At 40.4% G+C, this 16,906-nt stretch overlaps 3 protein-coding genes across 8 annotated transcripts in view; 2 read left to right on the top strand and 1 right to left on the bottom strand.

The window, feature by feature from the left end:
• Window positions 1-78: 78 nt before the first annotated feature.
• On the bottom strand, window positions 79-15,718 carry LOC105007210 (CASP8 and FADD-like apoptosis regulator). Of its 5 annotated transcripts, none has more exons than XM_034288760.1 (13): window positions 15,704-15,718; window positions 15,029-15,119; window positions 14,453-14,642; window positions 14,271-14,337; window positions 8,051-8,342; window positions 7,152-7,257; window positions 5,696-5,837; window positions 3,725-3,780; window positions 2,821-2,872; window positions 2,479-2,610; window positions 2,129-2,318; window positions 1,504-1,899; window positions 79-420 (listed from the first exon to the last, which is right to left on the bottom strand). In XM_034288760.1, the coding sequence occupies exons 5-13, from the start codon at window positions 8,332-8,334 to the stop codon at window positions 291-293; spliced, it is 1,488 nt and encodes a 495-aa protein (XP_034144651.1). In that variant the 5' UTR covers window positions 8,335-8,342; window positions 14,271-14,337; window positions 14,453-14,642; window positions 15,029-15,119; window positions 15,704-15,718; the 3' UTR covers window positions 79-290. The 5 variants fall into 5 exon arrangements, with proteins under 5 accessions (XP_034144651.1, XP_019897089.1, XP_010864354.1 ...); XM_020041530.2 differs by lacking the exon at window positions 15,704-15,718 and adding an exon at window positions 15,551-15,565; XM_010866052.5 differs by lacking the exons at window positions 14,271-14,337; window positions 14,453-14,642; window positions 15,029-15,119; window positions 15,704-15,718 and adding an exon at window positions 8,646-9,035 and having other exon boundaries at window positions 8,051-8,359.
• Window positions 12,579-14,260, top strand: zgc:174862 (uncharacterized protein LOC100142646 homolog). Its single transcript, XM_034288898.1, has 2 exons — window positions 12,579-12,595; window positions 12,935-14,260. Exons 1-2 carry the CDS (start codon window positions 12,579-12,581, stop codon window positions 13,434-13,436), a joined length of 519 nt encoding a protein of 172 aa, XP_034144789.1. The 3' UTR covers window positions 13,437-14,260.
• Window positions 14,967-16,906, top strand: part of LOC105007748 (protein FAM126B) — a 47,560-nt gene continuing 45,620 nt past the window's right edge. Inside the window, exon 1 of one of the 2 annotated variants that reach the window (XM_029115592.2) lies at window positions 14,967-15,266. The gene's annotated coding sequence lies outside the window, so the exon portion shown is untranslated. The remainder of the gene's footprint in view (window positions 15,267-16,906) is intronic. The other variant, XM_029115593.2, reaches the window with a different exon arrangement.

Below are 16,906 nucleotides of genomic sequence, written 5' to 3'. Positions count from 1 at the left end.
AACTATTATCCAAAAGAATTGACAGTATCGAATGCATACATTTTTTTAAATCAAAATTTATATAAAATTATTCTCAATAGAAAAAATAAAGACAGATATTGCTTGAATAAATACATAGTAAAAAAAATACTGACATGTTTTAGTGCACCATTACGTACTTCATGAAGGTAAGATGTGTCAAAGCTGCCACAAGAGGGCGGAATGTGCTGGATGTTGTTATATTTTTAAGGTACACTGACTCTTTTCAGAGATTGTCAGTGTTTAAGGTAGTGAATGTTGTGTCCTTGCTCCTATCTGAAGTAGAGGCTCTTCCTGAGTGTGTGTCTCAAATTAATGTTGTATCTGGCTCCTGGATTTCTTCTGTTGTGGTCGAATATCACACCATTCATCTCTGTATGGATATCTACCAGAGATGTTCTTCTGCAAAGAAAAATAAAAGCTTTTTAGTTTAAATATTGTACCATTGAGCAATAATAGCCATATAAACAGAAGGTTGATACTATACAGCTACTGTTCATTATCTCTCTCGGAAAGATCTCTGACTGAGTCTGTTCAATATCTCTGGCTGAAACAACTCTGGCTGAATCGGTTCAATATCTCTGGCTGAATCTGTTCAATATCTCTGGCTGAATCTGTACAATATCTCTGGCTGAATCTGTACAATATCTCTGGCTGAATCTGTTCAATATCTCTGGCTGAATCTGTACAATATCTCTGGCTGAAACAACTCTGGCTGAATCTGTTCAATATCTCTGGCTGAATCTGTTCAATACCTCTGGCTGAATCTGTCCAATATCTCTGGCTGAATTTGCTCAATAGCTCTGGCTGAAACTGTCCAATATCTCTGGCTGAATCTGCTCAATAGCTCTGGCTGAAACAACTCTGGCTGAACCTGTTCAATATCTCTGGCTGAAACAACTCTGGCTGAATCTGTTCAATATCTCTGGCTGAATCTGTTCAATATCTCTGCCTGAAACAACTCTGGCTGAATCTGTTCAATATCTCTGGCTGAAACAACTCTGGCTGAATCTGTTCAATATCTCTGGCTGAATCTGTTCAATATCTCTGGCTGAAACAACTCTGGCTGAATCTGTTCAATATCTCTGGCTGAAACAACTCTGGCTGAATCTGTTCAATATCTCTGGCTGAATCTGTTCAATATCTCTGGCTGAATCTGTTCAATATCTCTGGCTGAAACAACTCTGGCTGAATCTGTTCAATATCTCTGGCTGAAACAACTCTGGCTGAATCTGTTCAATATCTCTGGCTGAATCTGTTCAATATCTCTGGCTGAATCTGTTCAATATCTCTGGCTGAAACAACTCTGGCTGAATCTGTTCAATATCTCTGGCTGAAACAACTCTGGCTGAATCTGTTCAATATCTCTGGCTGAAACATCTCTGACCAAATATGTTCAATACATCTGCCCGAAACATCTCTTAAATATATACAGTGCATGTCTGGAACATTGCGTGCTTCATCTCCTCCACCGCTGTCCTGTACCTGCTCTGGCCTCTCAGAGCTGCTTCCCTTAAGGCCTGCAGATACACCGACCGATGGCCCCTCTGCTCCAGCTGACACACATCTGTCCAACAATGGCTCCAGAAGACATCTGCATCTGCAGGGACTGACTCCACCCTGGGACACCCCTGACCCCCGTCAGACTCCACCCTGGGACACCCTTGACCCCTGTCAGACTCCACCCTGGGACACCCCTCATCCTTATCGGTCTCCAGATCCTCCTCTCTGTGGATCGGGTGCCTCATGGGTTTTGAGGAGCAGCCCGGGGGTTCTGAGACCAGGTAGGTCTGGATGAAGAAAAGTTTGGGTTTCCCAAACAGACTGGGGCAGCAGGCGGGGGTGAAGAATTGCCGAATAGAGTCCAAAAACAGACCCTGCCTATCAAAATAAAGGTTAAATTACCCAGATGATACATGACACCCACACACCCTAGCCTCTCTCCACTAGCTCTTGTCAAATTCAAAATCAACTTCAAACCCCAGAGGGCCTCTGGTTCCAATCTGAGGGATCCTGAGTCCCAAACCTTCTTCACTGAGCTGAAGAAACACGTTAACAGCCTGGCGTTTAGTGTGATCTACTCTGTGGTTTTGCCAGGGCTCTGCTCTACCTGTGGCCGTCTGTAACCAGCAGGTCCGTGGCAGTAGCACGGCTGATGAGGCAGCAGGCCAAGGAATCAGCCTCCTGGTTATCCTCCTGTTGGACAGCTTGCCGGAGGATAGAAAGGGTGTCCTCCAGACCTGGCCATTTAACCAGGGTCACCTTGAAGTGGAGCCGACTGAAAGTCTCACTCAACATGTCTGGAGGGAGAAAGGAAGGTCAATTCTTGTCCTGACACACATCAGCAATTCTGCAGCGGACCTCTTGGAGTCCAGTGGGTAATGTGGCATGCTGTGGATATAGAAATGACCAGCCCAGGCAGTGACAGCAGGATGGGTCTGTCTACACAGCAGCTCTCACCTCCATCACTGCCGACACAGTCTATAATCAGACACTGGTCCTTGAGGTCAGACCGAAGCCTGTACACCTCCATGGGGCTCTGACACACTGCCCGTCTTCTTTCTGCGTCCTTTGTGTGTGCATTCTCTTCAGCTGGAATAACAAAACACAAAGGGTTAGGGTTTGTGTGTGCATTCTCTTCAGCTGGAATAACAAAACACAAAGGGTTAGGGTTTGTGTGTGCATTCTCTTCAGCTGGAATAACAAAACACAAAACTACATTTAATCACAGATTCATTTATGTTGTACGCTGGCTAGTCCTGACAAACAATTGTTCGTTAAAGGAAACTGAGATGGACTCACGGTTCTGTTTGGACTGGTATGATACTGGAGTGGCAATAGCCCTGGGCTGAGACTGATGCACAGAATGTACTGTTAAAAACATCTTTACAGAAAGTACTGTAAGAAAAACATCTTTACACAAAGTACTGTTAAACAAGAAACCAGGCAACCCTAGTTCAGTTGGCCCGCGTTATTATTGCCCACCCTGGACTCGAGAGTTGGTATAGCATTTCAACATTAGATAATCTTGTTACACATTAACATCACGCAGAGTTTGAATATGTCGTTAGACACCATTAAGCATTGTGTTAAACTGACTAACATTTCTTATTTTATTTACCTCCACCAAAAATAGAATCTATGAAATGTATAGCTTTTGCCACTGGCCGTTTAAACAGCTTATTAGCCATTCGTGAATGACATTCATACAATAACTATCAATATGGGGGACGATCACTGACTTTTACATCAAGTGAAAATTGTGTAGCCAGCGAAGTGTTTGTCTATCCTGAAGAAATCCTAATTTCCACCAGAACAGTTTTATATTAGGCTTCCTATTACGTAGCAACTGAAGGTTATAGCCAGCAAAGTTTTTGTCGGTCCTGAACAAATCCTAAGGCATAATGTGTTTTGACGGTGGCGGGAGTCGAACGTGGGACCTGTTGGTCCATAGTCTGTATCTCTAACCACTACACTATTTAAAAAGGGGTAGTTGGTCAGTCAGGCACTCACTCACTCAATCAATAAGAGACATTCACTCTTCTATGCTGGCTCCAGCAAAAATGTCTTTACAGAAAGTACTGTTAAAAAACATCTTTACAGAAAGTACTGTTAGAAAAACATTTTTACAGAAAGTTGTGAAAGAACAGGGATGGTGAACTGTTTCCATGTTGTGACGAAGAGGAGCATGTAATGATGTACTCACCAGAAGAAATTGTTTCGGGCCCACTGGTCTTTGCTGGACTTGGGCCATAGAAACCACTAAAAAAGTACAAGTAGTAAACATTTATACAGATGGAGATGAGGAAAACCTTTAGTACACAGATGATGTTCAGATTGAGAACAGAGGATGTATTATTTATCAAACAACACAAAACTGATTTTGCAGTTCCAAAACACCTGCCCCGTGTCACAGACACGTTTGACATCTGATTGCCTATTTGAGGCAGAAGCCCACCAACAACTCGTGTTCTAGACACAGCCTGAGGGTCACCTACCATGTCTTCGAAAGCTCACAATATATTCCATTGTTTGATTTTATCAGCACAAAATCTGCAATTCTCTTGTAATGTTAGATGTTCACCAAGATATTTATACTCTCTATGGCAAGTCTGAGAAGTTTGGTTTGAGGCTGCTATAAGTCTGCAAGATTTGGTTTGAGGCTTACGTAGCATTTATTTTCTCCAGTAGCAATTGGCAACAAAGGACGCAAAGATGGCAGCCCCAGCTCTCTTTGTTAAAGTTCATGATACACCTACCAAAGCCACTCACACAGCTCCCATTCATTTCAAATAGATATGTAGCATCGACAAGCAATTTGTGCAGCAGAAGGCTGAGGTGCACAATTCAAGCTTAGGAAGCACTTCACTATTTCGACAACATCATTATTACCCTCGTTTGTAACCAATTACCAGGGTTGCTGTTGTGTTTTGGTGGAATCTCTTGCCTGTTGGACAACCAAAGTTCAATCCCAAATTATTCTCTGTTGGACAACCAAACTTAATAGCAAACATCTAAATACATGTTCTGTTTATAAACGCAACTATTCTGAATAATTTCAAAACAGATTTAATAATATTTCACCTCGGAATAAAGTCATTAAACATTATTGCAAAGAGATTTCAAATTGCAATGAGCCTAATGTTTTCTTGTTTGAGAAGGTGTGTTTATCAGTGTACAATACTACAGCTGTTATTTAGTTCTTCGTTGTTCACTGCAATGGATCTAACCAGTATTTAAGTCTGAACATATAGGCCTGGCCTGAAAATGTGGAGGCCCTTGTAATGCGAGTTCTTGATTGGTGAACTAAATGCAAATATTGTTTCTGATTATGTTATATGATTACTTGAGATAATGGGATTGGTCATTCTTGCTCTATAATGATTGATAATGTAATATGCTGGTGACTGACACTGACTATGCAATACCTGACAATGTAACCCATTAAAAGTGACCAACACATGAATATAGAATCAAAGGACTTACTCTTAAAGTAACTTAGTAACATAAAATCTTACTTTCTACAGCGAGTAACTAAGTAATGTAACTAGCTACTTTATTGGAACTGTGACTGCTAACTGTAATTAGTTACTTTTAATGTTCCCAAACACTTGTCACGCTGACAGTAACAAACACAGATATAGAACAGCTTATATTCTGGGTACCACCACGCTGACAGTAACAAACACAGATATAGAACATCTTATATTCTGGGTACCACCACGCTGACAGTAACAAACACAGATATAGAACAGCTTATATTCTGGGTACCACCACGCTGACAGTAACGAACACAGATATACAACATCTTATATTCTGGGTACCACCACGCTGACAGTAACAAACACAGATATAGAACAGCTTATATTCTGGGTACCACCACGCTGACAGTAACAAACACAGATATAGAACAGCTTATATTCTGGGTACCACCACGCTGACAGTAACAAACACAGATATAGAACAGCTTATATTCTGGGTACCATCACGCTGACAGTAACAAACACAGATATAGAACAGCTTATATTCTGGGTACCACCACGCTGACAGTAACAAACACAGATATAGAACATCTTATATTCTGGGTACCACCACACAAGACAAACAGCTACAGGGCAGACAGTCATTGGATCATTTTGAATGTGATGTTGGGATCACCACCCAGCATCATTCTCACCTGGTGTTTGGTTCTGGTAACCTCTGACTTTCTTGGCCAGGTCCACCCTGCTAATGTCTATCAGATATTGTTCTATCAGGCCCACCCTCTCAGAAGAAACTTGGTCACACTTCTCCAGTTCAACTACCACATCCAGGAAACTCTGTCACACACAGAAAGGAAATGTGATGTCTCAGTAACAATCCAAAACAAATAACTAAATCTGGAAACATTCCACAACAAATAAGAAAACATAGAAAGCTGACGATGCAGGTTAGAACTTTGTGCCAGTTATCAAACGGTTGCTTGTTTGAATCCCAAGTCAAGAAGATAAAAACATTGTTGTGTCTTCCAGTTGCTTTGGATAGGAGTGTCTATTAAAAGTAAACAATGTGGACAATGTTATCAAGAATGCTGGTGATTTGGATCTGGATGCTAAGCAGCATTCCACTCAGTGCTGCTTTGTCAGTCTAAGCCTGCTAGTACAAACAGTCCTTTCAGAAACGTATGACCGAGCATTCATAAGGTGGGTCTTCATGTTCACGCTGCTTTCCAAATTACTGATTGTATTCATCCACTCACACATTACCCTTTTTTCTAGACTAGTATTCAGTTTGCTAATTTAATCCTAGCTGTGTGCCTCTCTAAACATTTGGTTCAGTTTTGGTACGCAAACTAAAGAACAATTGAAGACCTTACCCAGGCCAATTAAAGTTCTCATCGGGCTGACCTAAGCCAGGATAAGTAAAGACCTAACCCAAGGCAAGTTCATATCACAGGAATGTAATGAGCCTCAATAATAATAAAATATGTTTTTTTCCCAATGTCAGGTAAACCATTCCTACTGTTTAAATGACCCACCATTGTTGTGGAGAAGGTTGGATTGGTGCAATTTTCCCTTGTATTAACTTTGTTATTAACTTAGCTAACGCCATGTGTTTAAAAAGAGAGGTTTAGCTAGCCTCACTGACATTAGCTAGGCAACTGAAGTTGGTTGAATCGGTGTGGGCAAAAACAGATCATTTCATTTATTACAATGATTACAACTAAAAGTTGTTGAGTTATCGATTGAAGGCAATGGAAGGAGACATTGTTTTGTCCCCGCCAAGTGGGCATTCCCATATGCTGTGATGTCACCTGAAACCTGTCAACATGTCTAAACAGTTCCCCTGTTTTTTTAACACTTTGACATGATTTTTTTAAATTTAATTTTATCCTTTATTTTACCAGGGGATGTCCCATTGAGATAATCAAATCTCTTTTACAAGGGAGCCCTGGGCAAAACTTTGACATGATGCAATAATTATTGATGTAATTGGCATAGTTTGAGCAGATTAGCCTATAAGCCAGAAGCAATTCTGCAATACTTACCTTTACACAACACTCACAATTGCCAGGGCCCATAAACATGGTGTGCTATGTTCCAAAACAATAAGAATATAGGGCGCTGTTTGGGGGCATAGACGCAGCCTCTTACCTTGACACTGGCCAGCCGCTCTTTGGGTAAAGATGCACTCAACAGGAACTTCAGAGATTCCAGGTCTTCTGTCCCCATGTCCTCACTCACATCAGACATCAATACTCTGCCAGCAGGAGCGAGACAACATTCAGAGATAGGGCATCTATGACATTTCCTAATGAAGACCATAATATTAATATAATATATAGGATATCTACTAATAACGACCACAATGTCTGTTTGGAAATATTGAATCTAGGGGATACCTAATAATAAAGACCATAAAAAAGGTTTGGAAATATTGAATCTAGGGTAAACCTACTAATAAAGACCATAACGTATGTTTGGAAATATTGAATCTAGGGGATACCTACTAATAAAGACCATAAAATAGGTTTGGAAATATTGAATCTAGGGGATACCTACTAATAAAGACCATAAAATAGGTTTGGAAATATTGAATCTAGGGGATACCTACTAATAAAGATCATAACATATGTTTGGAAATATTGAATCTAGGGGATACCTACTAATAAAGACCATAACATATGTTTGGGACTAATTTGTTGTGACATTTCCCTGAAAAACAGAAAAGAATCAATCGTTAATAAGAGAGGCTATTTAGAGTCTTAAATATTGCTCCATTTATTTTTTTAATGTTTGTATATAATAATGTACAAACACTGCTTTCACCCAGGAACAACCCACTGGTCTCTCAAGACAATTTATATATTGTCTTTGTACAATTTTCAATTAAACATAGGGATGAATGATTTGCACATCAGTGTATTCTGATTTTATTAGCATTTTACCAAGCATTCCAATTTCTTTGGAAACAGGGTTGTATATACTACATTGGGCCAGGCTGTTTAAGCTCTTTACACAGGTAACAAGACATTTCATAGAGAGAAACTCACCTGTATTTTGACACAGCTCGGCTCTGTCCCAGAATTTCCCCCACTTCCTGTTCACTAACGCGAAACACCTTTCTCAGGAGATCAAAGCGTCTCAATGTGTACAGGAGTTCCACCAGATAGAGGCTCTCCACCTGCTGTCTGTCCAGCCAGGTCATCAACACCTCTCTAACATCGGCCACACAGCCGCCTGTTCCCGTGGCTCCACATAAGTAGAGCAGCTTCTTGCACTCTCCTATGCTCAGCTCTTCACAGATCCTACTGTTCTTCTGATAAAACGTTTCCATCAAGTACTCTGAAAAGGAAACGTGTCTAAACAAATTAGATGTATAGTTAATTTAAAATAAAAAAAACAAATATGATGTGTGGAGAAATGACTTGATAATATTTTAGACATTTACGTTATTACTAATATGAACCTGCATGTGGCGGAGAGGGCAAAACTAACAAGCAGCACATAATAAAGACGATACGACAATTAAAGAGACAAGTCATGAGACCTCCATCCGGAAACACGTTTTACTTGAATTACACAAAACACGAAAAACCCATTATTAATAAACAATCTAGCTAAGTTCTATCGCAAATATGATCTTACCTCGGTGACTAGCAAGCAAAGTGGTGTATGTTCCCTGAATAGTCGACGTAAGAAACTAGATCATAAAAATTATCATAATGACGCAATCAGTTTGGAGTTTTACAAATGACCGAAAAGTGGAAGAAAGTATGATGTTATGCAAACACCCACGCCGGAATATCTGGAGGTATAAGTTGTTCTTCTGTGGAAGTCGTCAATGATTCAAAAAGATACATCCAATAGTGAAAGTGAAAGCTATCCCCTCAAGCCAAATAAACATAATTTATCTTGACTGCGGTGAAGTTAGTTTTAGGTTAGTACATTCGACAGACATTAGGCTCTTCAAATCTCAATAGCTCTTTAACGAAGTATTCATGTTTGAGCGTTCAAAATTGTATACAAATGCAGCCATCTTCTTTAAACTTTAAACTTTCAATAGCTCTTACAAAAAGTATACAATAACTATGAAAAGTATATATTCTTGATCAGGGGAGGGTGAGGATCAATGCACATATTCTACTTTTTCAAGTAGAAACTTCATTTCAATAGCTCCAAATTCAATGATTATATAACATGCATATTCTTTATTAGGGGAGGGTGAGGAACAATGAACACCTTTTATCTATTGTAGGAGTTAAGTTCCGTCAAAGTTTTAAACTTCAGATTTTTAAAAAGTAAAAGTTGCGCATTGTTCCTCACCTTTCCCTGATCAAGAATATGTATGTTTAATAATCATGGCCTATCTACTGTTGGAGCTATTGAAATGATCTATTGTAGGAGCTATTAAGTTCTGTCAAAGTTTTAAACTTCAGATTTAGAAAAAAGAAAGGGTGTGCATTGTTCTTCGCGCTCCACTGATCAAGAATATATACTTTTCATTTTCATTGTATACTTTTTGTTAGAGCTTTTGAAACTTGACTTTAGAAGAAGGCTGCATTTCCAGGCGCCCTGGCTCTATGTAGTACAGCATCCATATTAGGAACATTGTCCTTCCTCCTCCTCAGTCAAACGTCACTTCTCCCCTAGTCAATCGTTAGCCCTCAGCTAGTCTAGCTAGTCTAAACTCAGTAAAAGGGGAATATACAATGCTGCAGGGCAGGCTAAATTACAGTAGAAGATGTCTATGTTATGCTGATAGTTTGTAACTTTTGTACAGCATCCATATTAGGAACATTATCATTCCTCCAGAGAAACTCAGTTCTTCCTCCTCCTCAGTCATCACCCCTCCCCAAGTCAAACGTCACCACTCCCTTGGTCAAATATCCGCTCCCCTCGTCAAACATCATCCGTTTAAGCTCCAGCCCTCCCCTTGTCAATCGTCAGCCCTCCACTGGTCAATCGTCAGCCCTCCTTCTGTAGAGATGATGTCACTTTTTGAGCACTGACCTTTAGATTTGCCTTTTTACATTTCGATAATTATTTGAGAATTGATCCTTCTATACCAGATGTCAAACTGGTTCCACGGAGGGCCGAGTGTCTGCAGATCTTCGCTTTCACCTTGTACTTGATTGATCGATTTATTAGGTCAGTAACTGGTTAGTTTCTACCCTCACCTGGTTGCTTAGGTCTGAAATGGGAACCAATTTATAGGAAAAAAGAAAAACCTGCAAAGACTTGAAGCCTTCCATGGAACCAGTTTGACACCCCTGTTCTATAGAATACATTTTTTATTAGCTCACTATCCATATGAGCTAGAGATCTGCAAACAAGTGGTTTGTTCCTTTACCTCTCTTCTGCAAGGTACACCTCTTATGTTTTTCCAAATTCATTATCTTGTTTTTTTTTTGTATCTATTATTACAACTCTATTACCTAATTCACATGAACCTTTTTCCAATAGCTTCCAATCCAGATGACATTTACCCATTAAACCACCTGCATTTTGTTCATTGACCTTCCTTGTCTAGAGTCCGTGCCATAGATTTGCCATTTTCAGTTTTGTGGATTTTATCAGAATCTATCCTTCTATACAATCCTTTTTAATAGCCAACTATCCATATGACCTAGAGATGTGGTATGTTCCGTTACCTCTACTCTATTCAAAATTAATAATTGTTGTAATAAAATCTAAAGGTGCTTCAACAAGGTATTCGTTTAAGGGTGTTCACACTTATGCAACCAGGTTATTGTAAGGTTTTTATTTTTCATTTTTCCCCCTTGAAGATTTCAGTTTGTTTTTCAATTGAATTGTTCACATTATAGGTCACATTAAAAGTTGAAAAAGTTCTGACATGATTTATCTTTGTCTCATTCTTTTACATCACAAGAAGCTGGCATTTTTACAGGGGTGTGTACAGAAGCGTTGCTAGGATCACAATACAATCAGGGCTTTGCTCACCCTCACGCTCTGCCCGGGACAGAAAGTACAGGGTTTTGAATGTACAAGGGGAAGATTTCGATGTACATGCCTGTGTACTTCATGAGCTAGGTCAGCCAATGTTGAACATAATTTATTGCTCCCTATCCTCCGGATGTGTTCCAAACTCACTAAAAATAACAGAAATCCATCCTCTTCTGAAAAAAATCTAATCTGGATCCAGATATATTAGACAATCATAGGCCAATATCGAACCTCCCCATTCCTCTCAAAAATCTTAGAAAAGTGTTCAGAAACTTCCCGAGCAGTTTCCCAACAACTGAATGCCTTCCTGAAGACAAATAAAATGTATGCTCCAGTCTGGTTTCAGACCCCATCATAGTACTGAGACTGCACTCGTGAAGGTAACAAATGTCCTTCTAATGGCCTCAGACAAAGGTTCCGCATCCGTCCTGTTGCTTCTTGATCTTAGTACTGCTTTTGACACTATTGATCACTCCCTTCTTAGAGAGACTGAAAACCCATATTGGGCTACGAGGACACGTTCTAACCTGCTTTAAATCTTATTTATCTGAAAGATATCAGTTCATATGTGTGGATGGCATGTCCTCTGACAAATTAAAGGTACATTTTGGTGTTCCTCAAGGCTTGGTTTTGAGCTCATTATTGTTTTCACTATATATGCTGCTTATGGGTGATGTCATCCAGAATCACAATGTCAATTTTCACTGTTATGCTGATGACACACAGTTGCAGTATCTCACAAAAGTGAGTATACCCCTCACATTTTTGTAAATATTTGAGTATATCTTTTCATGTGACAACACTGAAGATATGACAAATTATCACTGTTATACAAGGTGTTCACTCACTACTTTACATTTTAGGAAAGTGTCATTTCTTCAGTTTTGTCACATGGACAGATCAAATATTTACAAAAATGTGAGGGGTGTACTCACTTTGGTGATATACTGTATATATTTCGATGAAACATAGAAAAGCCCCAAAGCTAGCTACTTTGGAAGCACGCGTTTCAGATATTAGGAGGCGGAGGTGGAACTTCTTGTTTTAAACTCAGCAAACAGAGTTTTGTTGACAGACATTACAGCGAACCTCGACGGTTGTGTGGTCATATCTAACCTCGGCATTGCCTTCGACCCCAATCTCCTCCCCGATCCGTTGATGAACATATAAAATATATCTCAAGAGCTGCTTTTATCCCATCTTCGGAACATTTCTAAAATCTGAAATTTTTTATCAAAAACTGATGCAGAATAACTAATACATGCTTTTGGGCTTCTAGATTAGATTACTGAAATGCTCTTCTCTCCGGTAACCCTGATAAATCAATAAATTAACTTAAATTAGTGTCCTAACTAGAACAAAAATATTTTAATACAATACTCGAGTATTAGCATCTTTAATCTGGTTACCTGTTAAGGCTAGGGCTGATTTTAAGGTTTTAGTGTTATACAGCAATACACAGACTTTCTCCTACTTACCTCGCTGAAATGATCCAGCAAAATATACCTACACGTAACCTACGATTGCAAGATGCAGGCCTTCTAATTGTACCTAGAATTTCTAAACTAACAGCTGGAGGCAGGGCTTTCTCTCATAGAGCTCCACTAATGTGGAATGATCTGCCAATTAAGGTCAGAAATGCAGATTCAGTGCAAACTTTCAAGTGTCTACTAAAGACTGTGACAAGTGCTGATATAAAAAGGCCAATTTTTACTTCTACTCCACAGAGGTTGATGTGTCAGATCACTGTTGAGGAGCAACAGAGGATAACAACAGGAAATTGTATGCTTGAGATAACTTAGCATAATATCAATTTGCGTGCCTCAGTAATCAACGTATCTTTATTTTGAATAGAAGATAAAGCAAATGACTTATATCATTGTTCAAAACAAGCATTTTCTTACTTGGGTCTGAAGAGCGTTAAACCAAAAGTCAACCATAGCCAGCAGCCACTTTATTTAAATCAAAAGAAGGAACAACCCAGAGGTCTCTTCATTCAAGAACAATTCAGAGGGATTTTCATCCAGGAACAAGCCAGTGGACTCTTCATCCAGGAACAAGCCAGAGGACTCTTCATCCAGGAACAAGCCAGAGGACTCTTCATCCAGGAACAAGCCAGAGGACTCTTCATCCAGGAACAAGCCAGAGGACTCTTCATCCAGGAACAAGCCAGAGGACTCTTCATCCAGGAACAAGCCAGAGGACTCTTCATCCAGGAACAAGCCAGAGGACTCTTCATCCAGGAACAAGCCAGAGGACTCTTCATCCAGGAACAAGCCAGAGGACTCTTCATCCAGGAACAAGCCAGAGGACTCTTCATCCAGGAACAAGCCAGAGGACTCTTCATCCAGGAACAAGCCAGAGGATTCTTCATCCAGGAACAACCCAGAGGACTCTTCATCCAAGAACAACCCAGAGGGCTCTTCATCCAGGTACAACCCAGAGGGCTCTTCATCCAGGTACAACCCATAGGGCTCTTCATCCAGGAACAACCCAGAGGACTCTTCATCCAAGAACAACCCAGAGGGCTCTTCATCCAGGTACAACCCATAGGGCTCTTCATCCAGGAATGTAGTGTAATGAGAAATGTCTGTTGAGGAAGTGTACTTGATGAAGAGGCGTGTCTGGACCCACCAAGTCTCCAACACACCCTTGGTGATGTTAATCAGGGGTTTGGCATAACATCCTTGTTGCATGTCTAACAACAACTGTCAGCAATTTTGCATTGATTAAGTAGGACAGTTCCTGTCACAAACAACCCAGAGGGCTCCCCATCCAGGAACAACCCAGATGACCCTTCATCCAGGAACCACTTGGAGAGCTCTTCATTCAGGAACAACCCAGAGGACCCTTCATCCAGGAACCACTTGGAGAGCTCTTCATTCAGGAACAACCCAGAGGACCCTTCATCCAGGAACCGCGCAGAGAGCTCTTTATTCAGGAACAACCCAGAGGACCCTTCATCCAGGAACCGCGCAGAGAGCTCTTTATTCAGGAACAACCCAGAGGACCCTTCATCCAGGAACAGTGCAGAGAGCTCTTCATCAATGAACAACCCAGAGGTCTTGCAGCAAGTTAATTGATCTCAGTGAAACTGATGTCAACATGCTGCTGCAAAGTTTCACTTCTTCCACTGACAGTCGGCCTGCCCCACCCTGGGCTCGAACTAGTGATTCTGTGTTTCGCCACACATGACTGCTCTCCTTGGCAACAATGTAACTATAAGCTACACAAATATACCATATGATTAGGCTTACCTGCAACATTCAATGCTAGCTGGGAAGTGAGATTCCGGAACGTTCTTACCTCTGTCACACTAGCACCAACTTTTCTGTTATACCACGGGATATGGTGGACACCTCTGATCTTCTTCCTGCAGCCATAAGCAGATAATTTACAACTTTCCCCAGGGCTGTCTCAATTTTTCCTGGATTAAAACTGAAAACTCTCATAAAGCTGGTTAGTGCAGAAGTGTGACCCTAGCTTACTTTTTTGGGGTTTTCAGGTTTCAGTAGCTTCTTTTAGGCCCTCTACTCAGGTTGGTAGAAATATCAACTTCTAAAATAATGGCTTTTGATGACATTTACAAACAACTTTTCCAGTTCAAGCTTCCAGTTGAAGGTGCAGGGTATGTTAATTTCCATCCTCAATGCAGAGAAGTTATGTTCTGATTTGATCCTGTAATGGAAAACTCATTTAAAGGGTATCCTCATGTACCTCAAGTACCTGGTCATCTGCTTAGATATAAATATACATATCAGTTGTAATATTTATTTTACTGAACTTAAAAACATATGAGCAATAAACTAGTTCTAATAAATTCTAAACTAAAAACAATGTGAAAATAAAACCAACAAAGTGAAAGAAATAAAAACAGAACAGGAAAGGTCCCCCACTATCCCCTCACATGGACAGACATGACACCCCCTTCCCTCCCCAGTGGTCAAAATAGCTAAATATTGATACGGTGGTAATTGTATGAATGCCGCTGAACACTAGCTTCGGATTACATTAACGCGGCAATAGCCCAGATTTGCTTCACCTACCCAATGACATTCACCTACCGTGGTGATGCATTTCTGGACGGAGACAGTCCAATAGCAGTAGAGCTCGGTGCAGCAGCATAGCGGGGAGGCGAGGTGATTGGAGAATCAGCTAATGTTCGCCACGGATCATTCAGGGTACATGACCGACCGAACCGGAATGATGAAATGAAAACGACAGAAAAAGCTTCGTTGGCCAACCTAATTTGCTATGTGCTGTTATCTCATGAAACAAACACAATCAACTTTCCTGTTTCGGGTAAGTTATATTTGGCTAGCTAGCTACTCATTGCTGACTACCTAGCTAGCAAACGTTAGCTAGTACTGTATCTACGCTTGCTAGCTTTTCCTTTTATGATTTTCAACAGGATTTTTTTATAACGATATAGATAGAAACACCTTTACGGCTTTAGAAGGCTAAAGTGTCTAGCTTGGTATTGTAACTTGAAGACAAAACACATTGGATTCCGTTTTGCTAGTTTCTCGACCTTGCCATCGGCTAGAGGGGCTGCCAATGGTAGTTTGACGGTTAGCTAATTTCACCTTTCCGAATTGGGAGGACCGCTAGTCTCTTGATGTATTCGTTGTTTTGGCTAGCTGCGTTAGCTTGCCGATAGTGGTAGCTACGTGTAGTACAGCTCAGTCAGCTACGTGTCAACATGTCGTGACGTTAGCCGCACACTAAACCAGACGTACCTCATTCATCGTGTTATGAATCTGTATTAACATTAGATGTAAGTTATAAACTGGAGTATATGTTACACTATCTCCCCTTGTAGACCGGGACAAATAAAACTTGGAAGTTGCAGCCAACCCTAGCTAGTTAGCCATCTCCTGAAAACTACCTCCCCATTGCTGCCATTGCCAGTCATAGCAAGCTTCCTCATGTTCTGTCTCTCTCCTTTGAGTGGTCGTTTCTAACTAGTTAGTGCGTTGATGCAGACATGCTGTAAACCCATACCGGGTCTTTATACTAATCAGTGTTGACATGAATATCTTTTGAAATTTTTAAGGGCAAAATGCCGGTAAGAAAATCATAGCCAGACCCCTTTTTTGGACTTTGAGCATTTACAGTGCCTACAGACCCCTTCATTTTCTCCACATTTATTATAGACTTAATGGATTAAATGTGTGTATATATTTGCCATCAGTCTGCACGCAAATACCTTAATGACACAGTGAAAACACGTTTTAAAGAAATGTGCCAATTTATTGGAACTGAAATATCTCATGTACACAAGTATTCGGACCCTGTGTCCTGACAATACAAATTGAGCTCTGGTGCATCCATTGTCCTGTGATCATCCATTGTCCTGTGATCATCCATTGTCCTGTGATCATCCATTGTCCTGTGATCGTCCTTGATATTTATCTAGAACTTGATTGGAATGCAAATTCAATGTATTGGACAGGACGGAGAAAGGCACACATCTGTCTATATAAGGTTGCATACTTCACATTGCGTCAAAGCCAAGACCAAGCAATAAAGTCCAAGGAACTCTGTAGAAATCTGAGAGAATTGTCGAAACATTTATCCAGAGAAGGTAAAACAATTGCTACGGCATTGAACATTTCCAGGAGCACAGTGGGCTCCATCAAAGTGAAATAGAAGAAGTTTGGAATTACTAAGATTCTTCTAAAGATGACCATCTGGTCAAAGAAATTAACTGGGCAAGAAAAACCTTGGTTGGAGAGGTGACCAAGAATCTAACAGAACTTCAGAGTTCCTCTCCGGAGAATATCTCGGTCAGAATTATACCATCAATCTTTTATTTTATACTGTCTAGAGAAAAGCTACCCATGAGGAAATGGCGTCCAATAAGCTGCGTGGAAGAACATGACAAAAAAGATTGTCTGGTCTGATAAGACCAAAATCAAAATATTCAGCCTGAATTCCAA

Source organism: Esox lucius, chromosome 20 (assembly GCF_011004845.1).
Source record: "Esox lucius isolate fEsoLuc1 chromosome 20, fEsoLuc1.pri, whole genome shotgun sequence".
NCBI lineage: Eukaryota > Metazoa > Chordata > Actinopteri > Esociformes > Esocidae > Esox > Esox lucius.
This window is presented reverse-complemented; position numbering and strand designations above follow the sequence as displayed.

What these genes read in the sequence shown, in the direction of transcription:
- LOC105007210 (XM_034288760.1), bottom strand. Translation starts at nt 8,334, where the DNA reads ATGGAAACGTTTTATCAGAAGAACAGTAGGATCTGTGAAGAGCTGAGC. An exon ending in TTACCAGAACCAAACACCAG is followed by an intron (nt 3,781 to 5,695) that starts GTGAGAATGATG and finishes GTACTTTTTTAG; the next exon opens with TGGTTTCTATGGCCCAAGTC. An exon ending in GCTCTGAGAGGCCAGAGCAG is followed by an intron (nt 421 to 1,503) that starts GTACAGGACAGC and finishes TTTTCTTTGCAG; the next exon opens with AAGAACATCTCTGGTAGATA.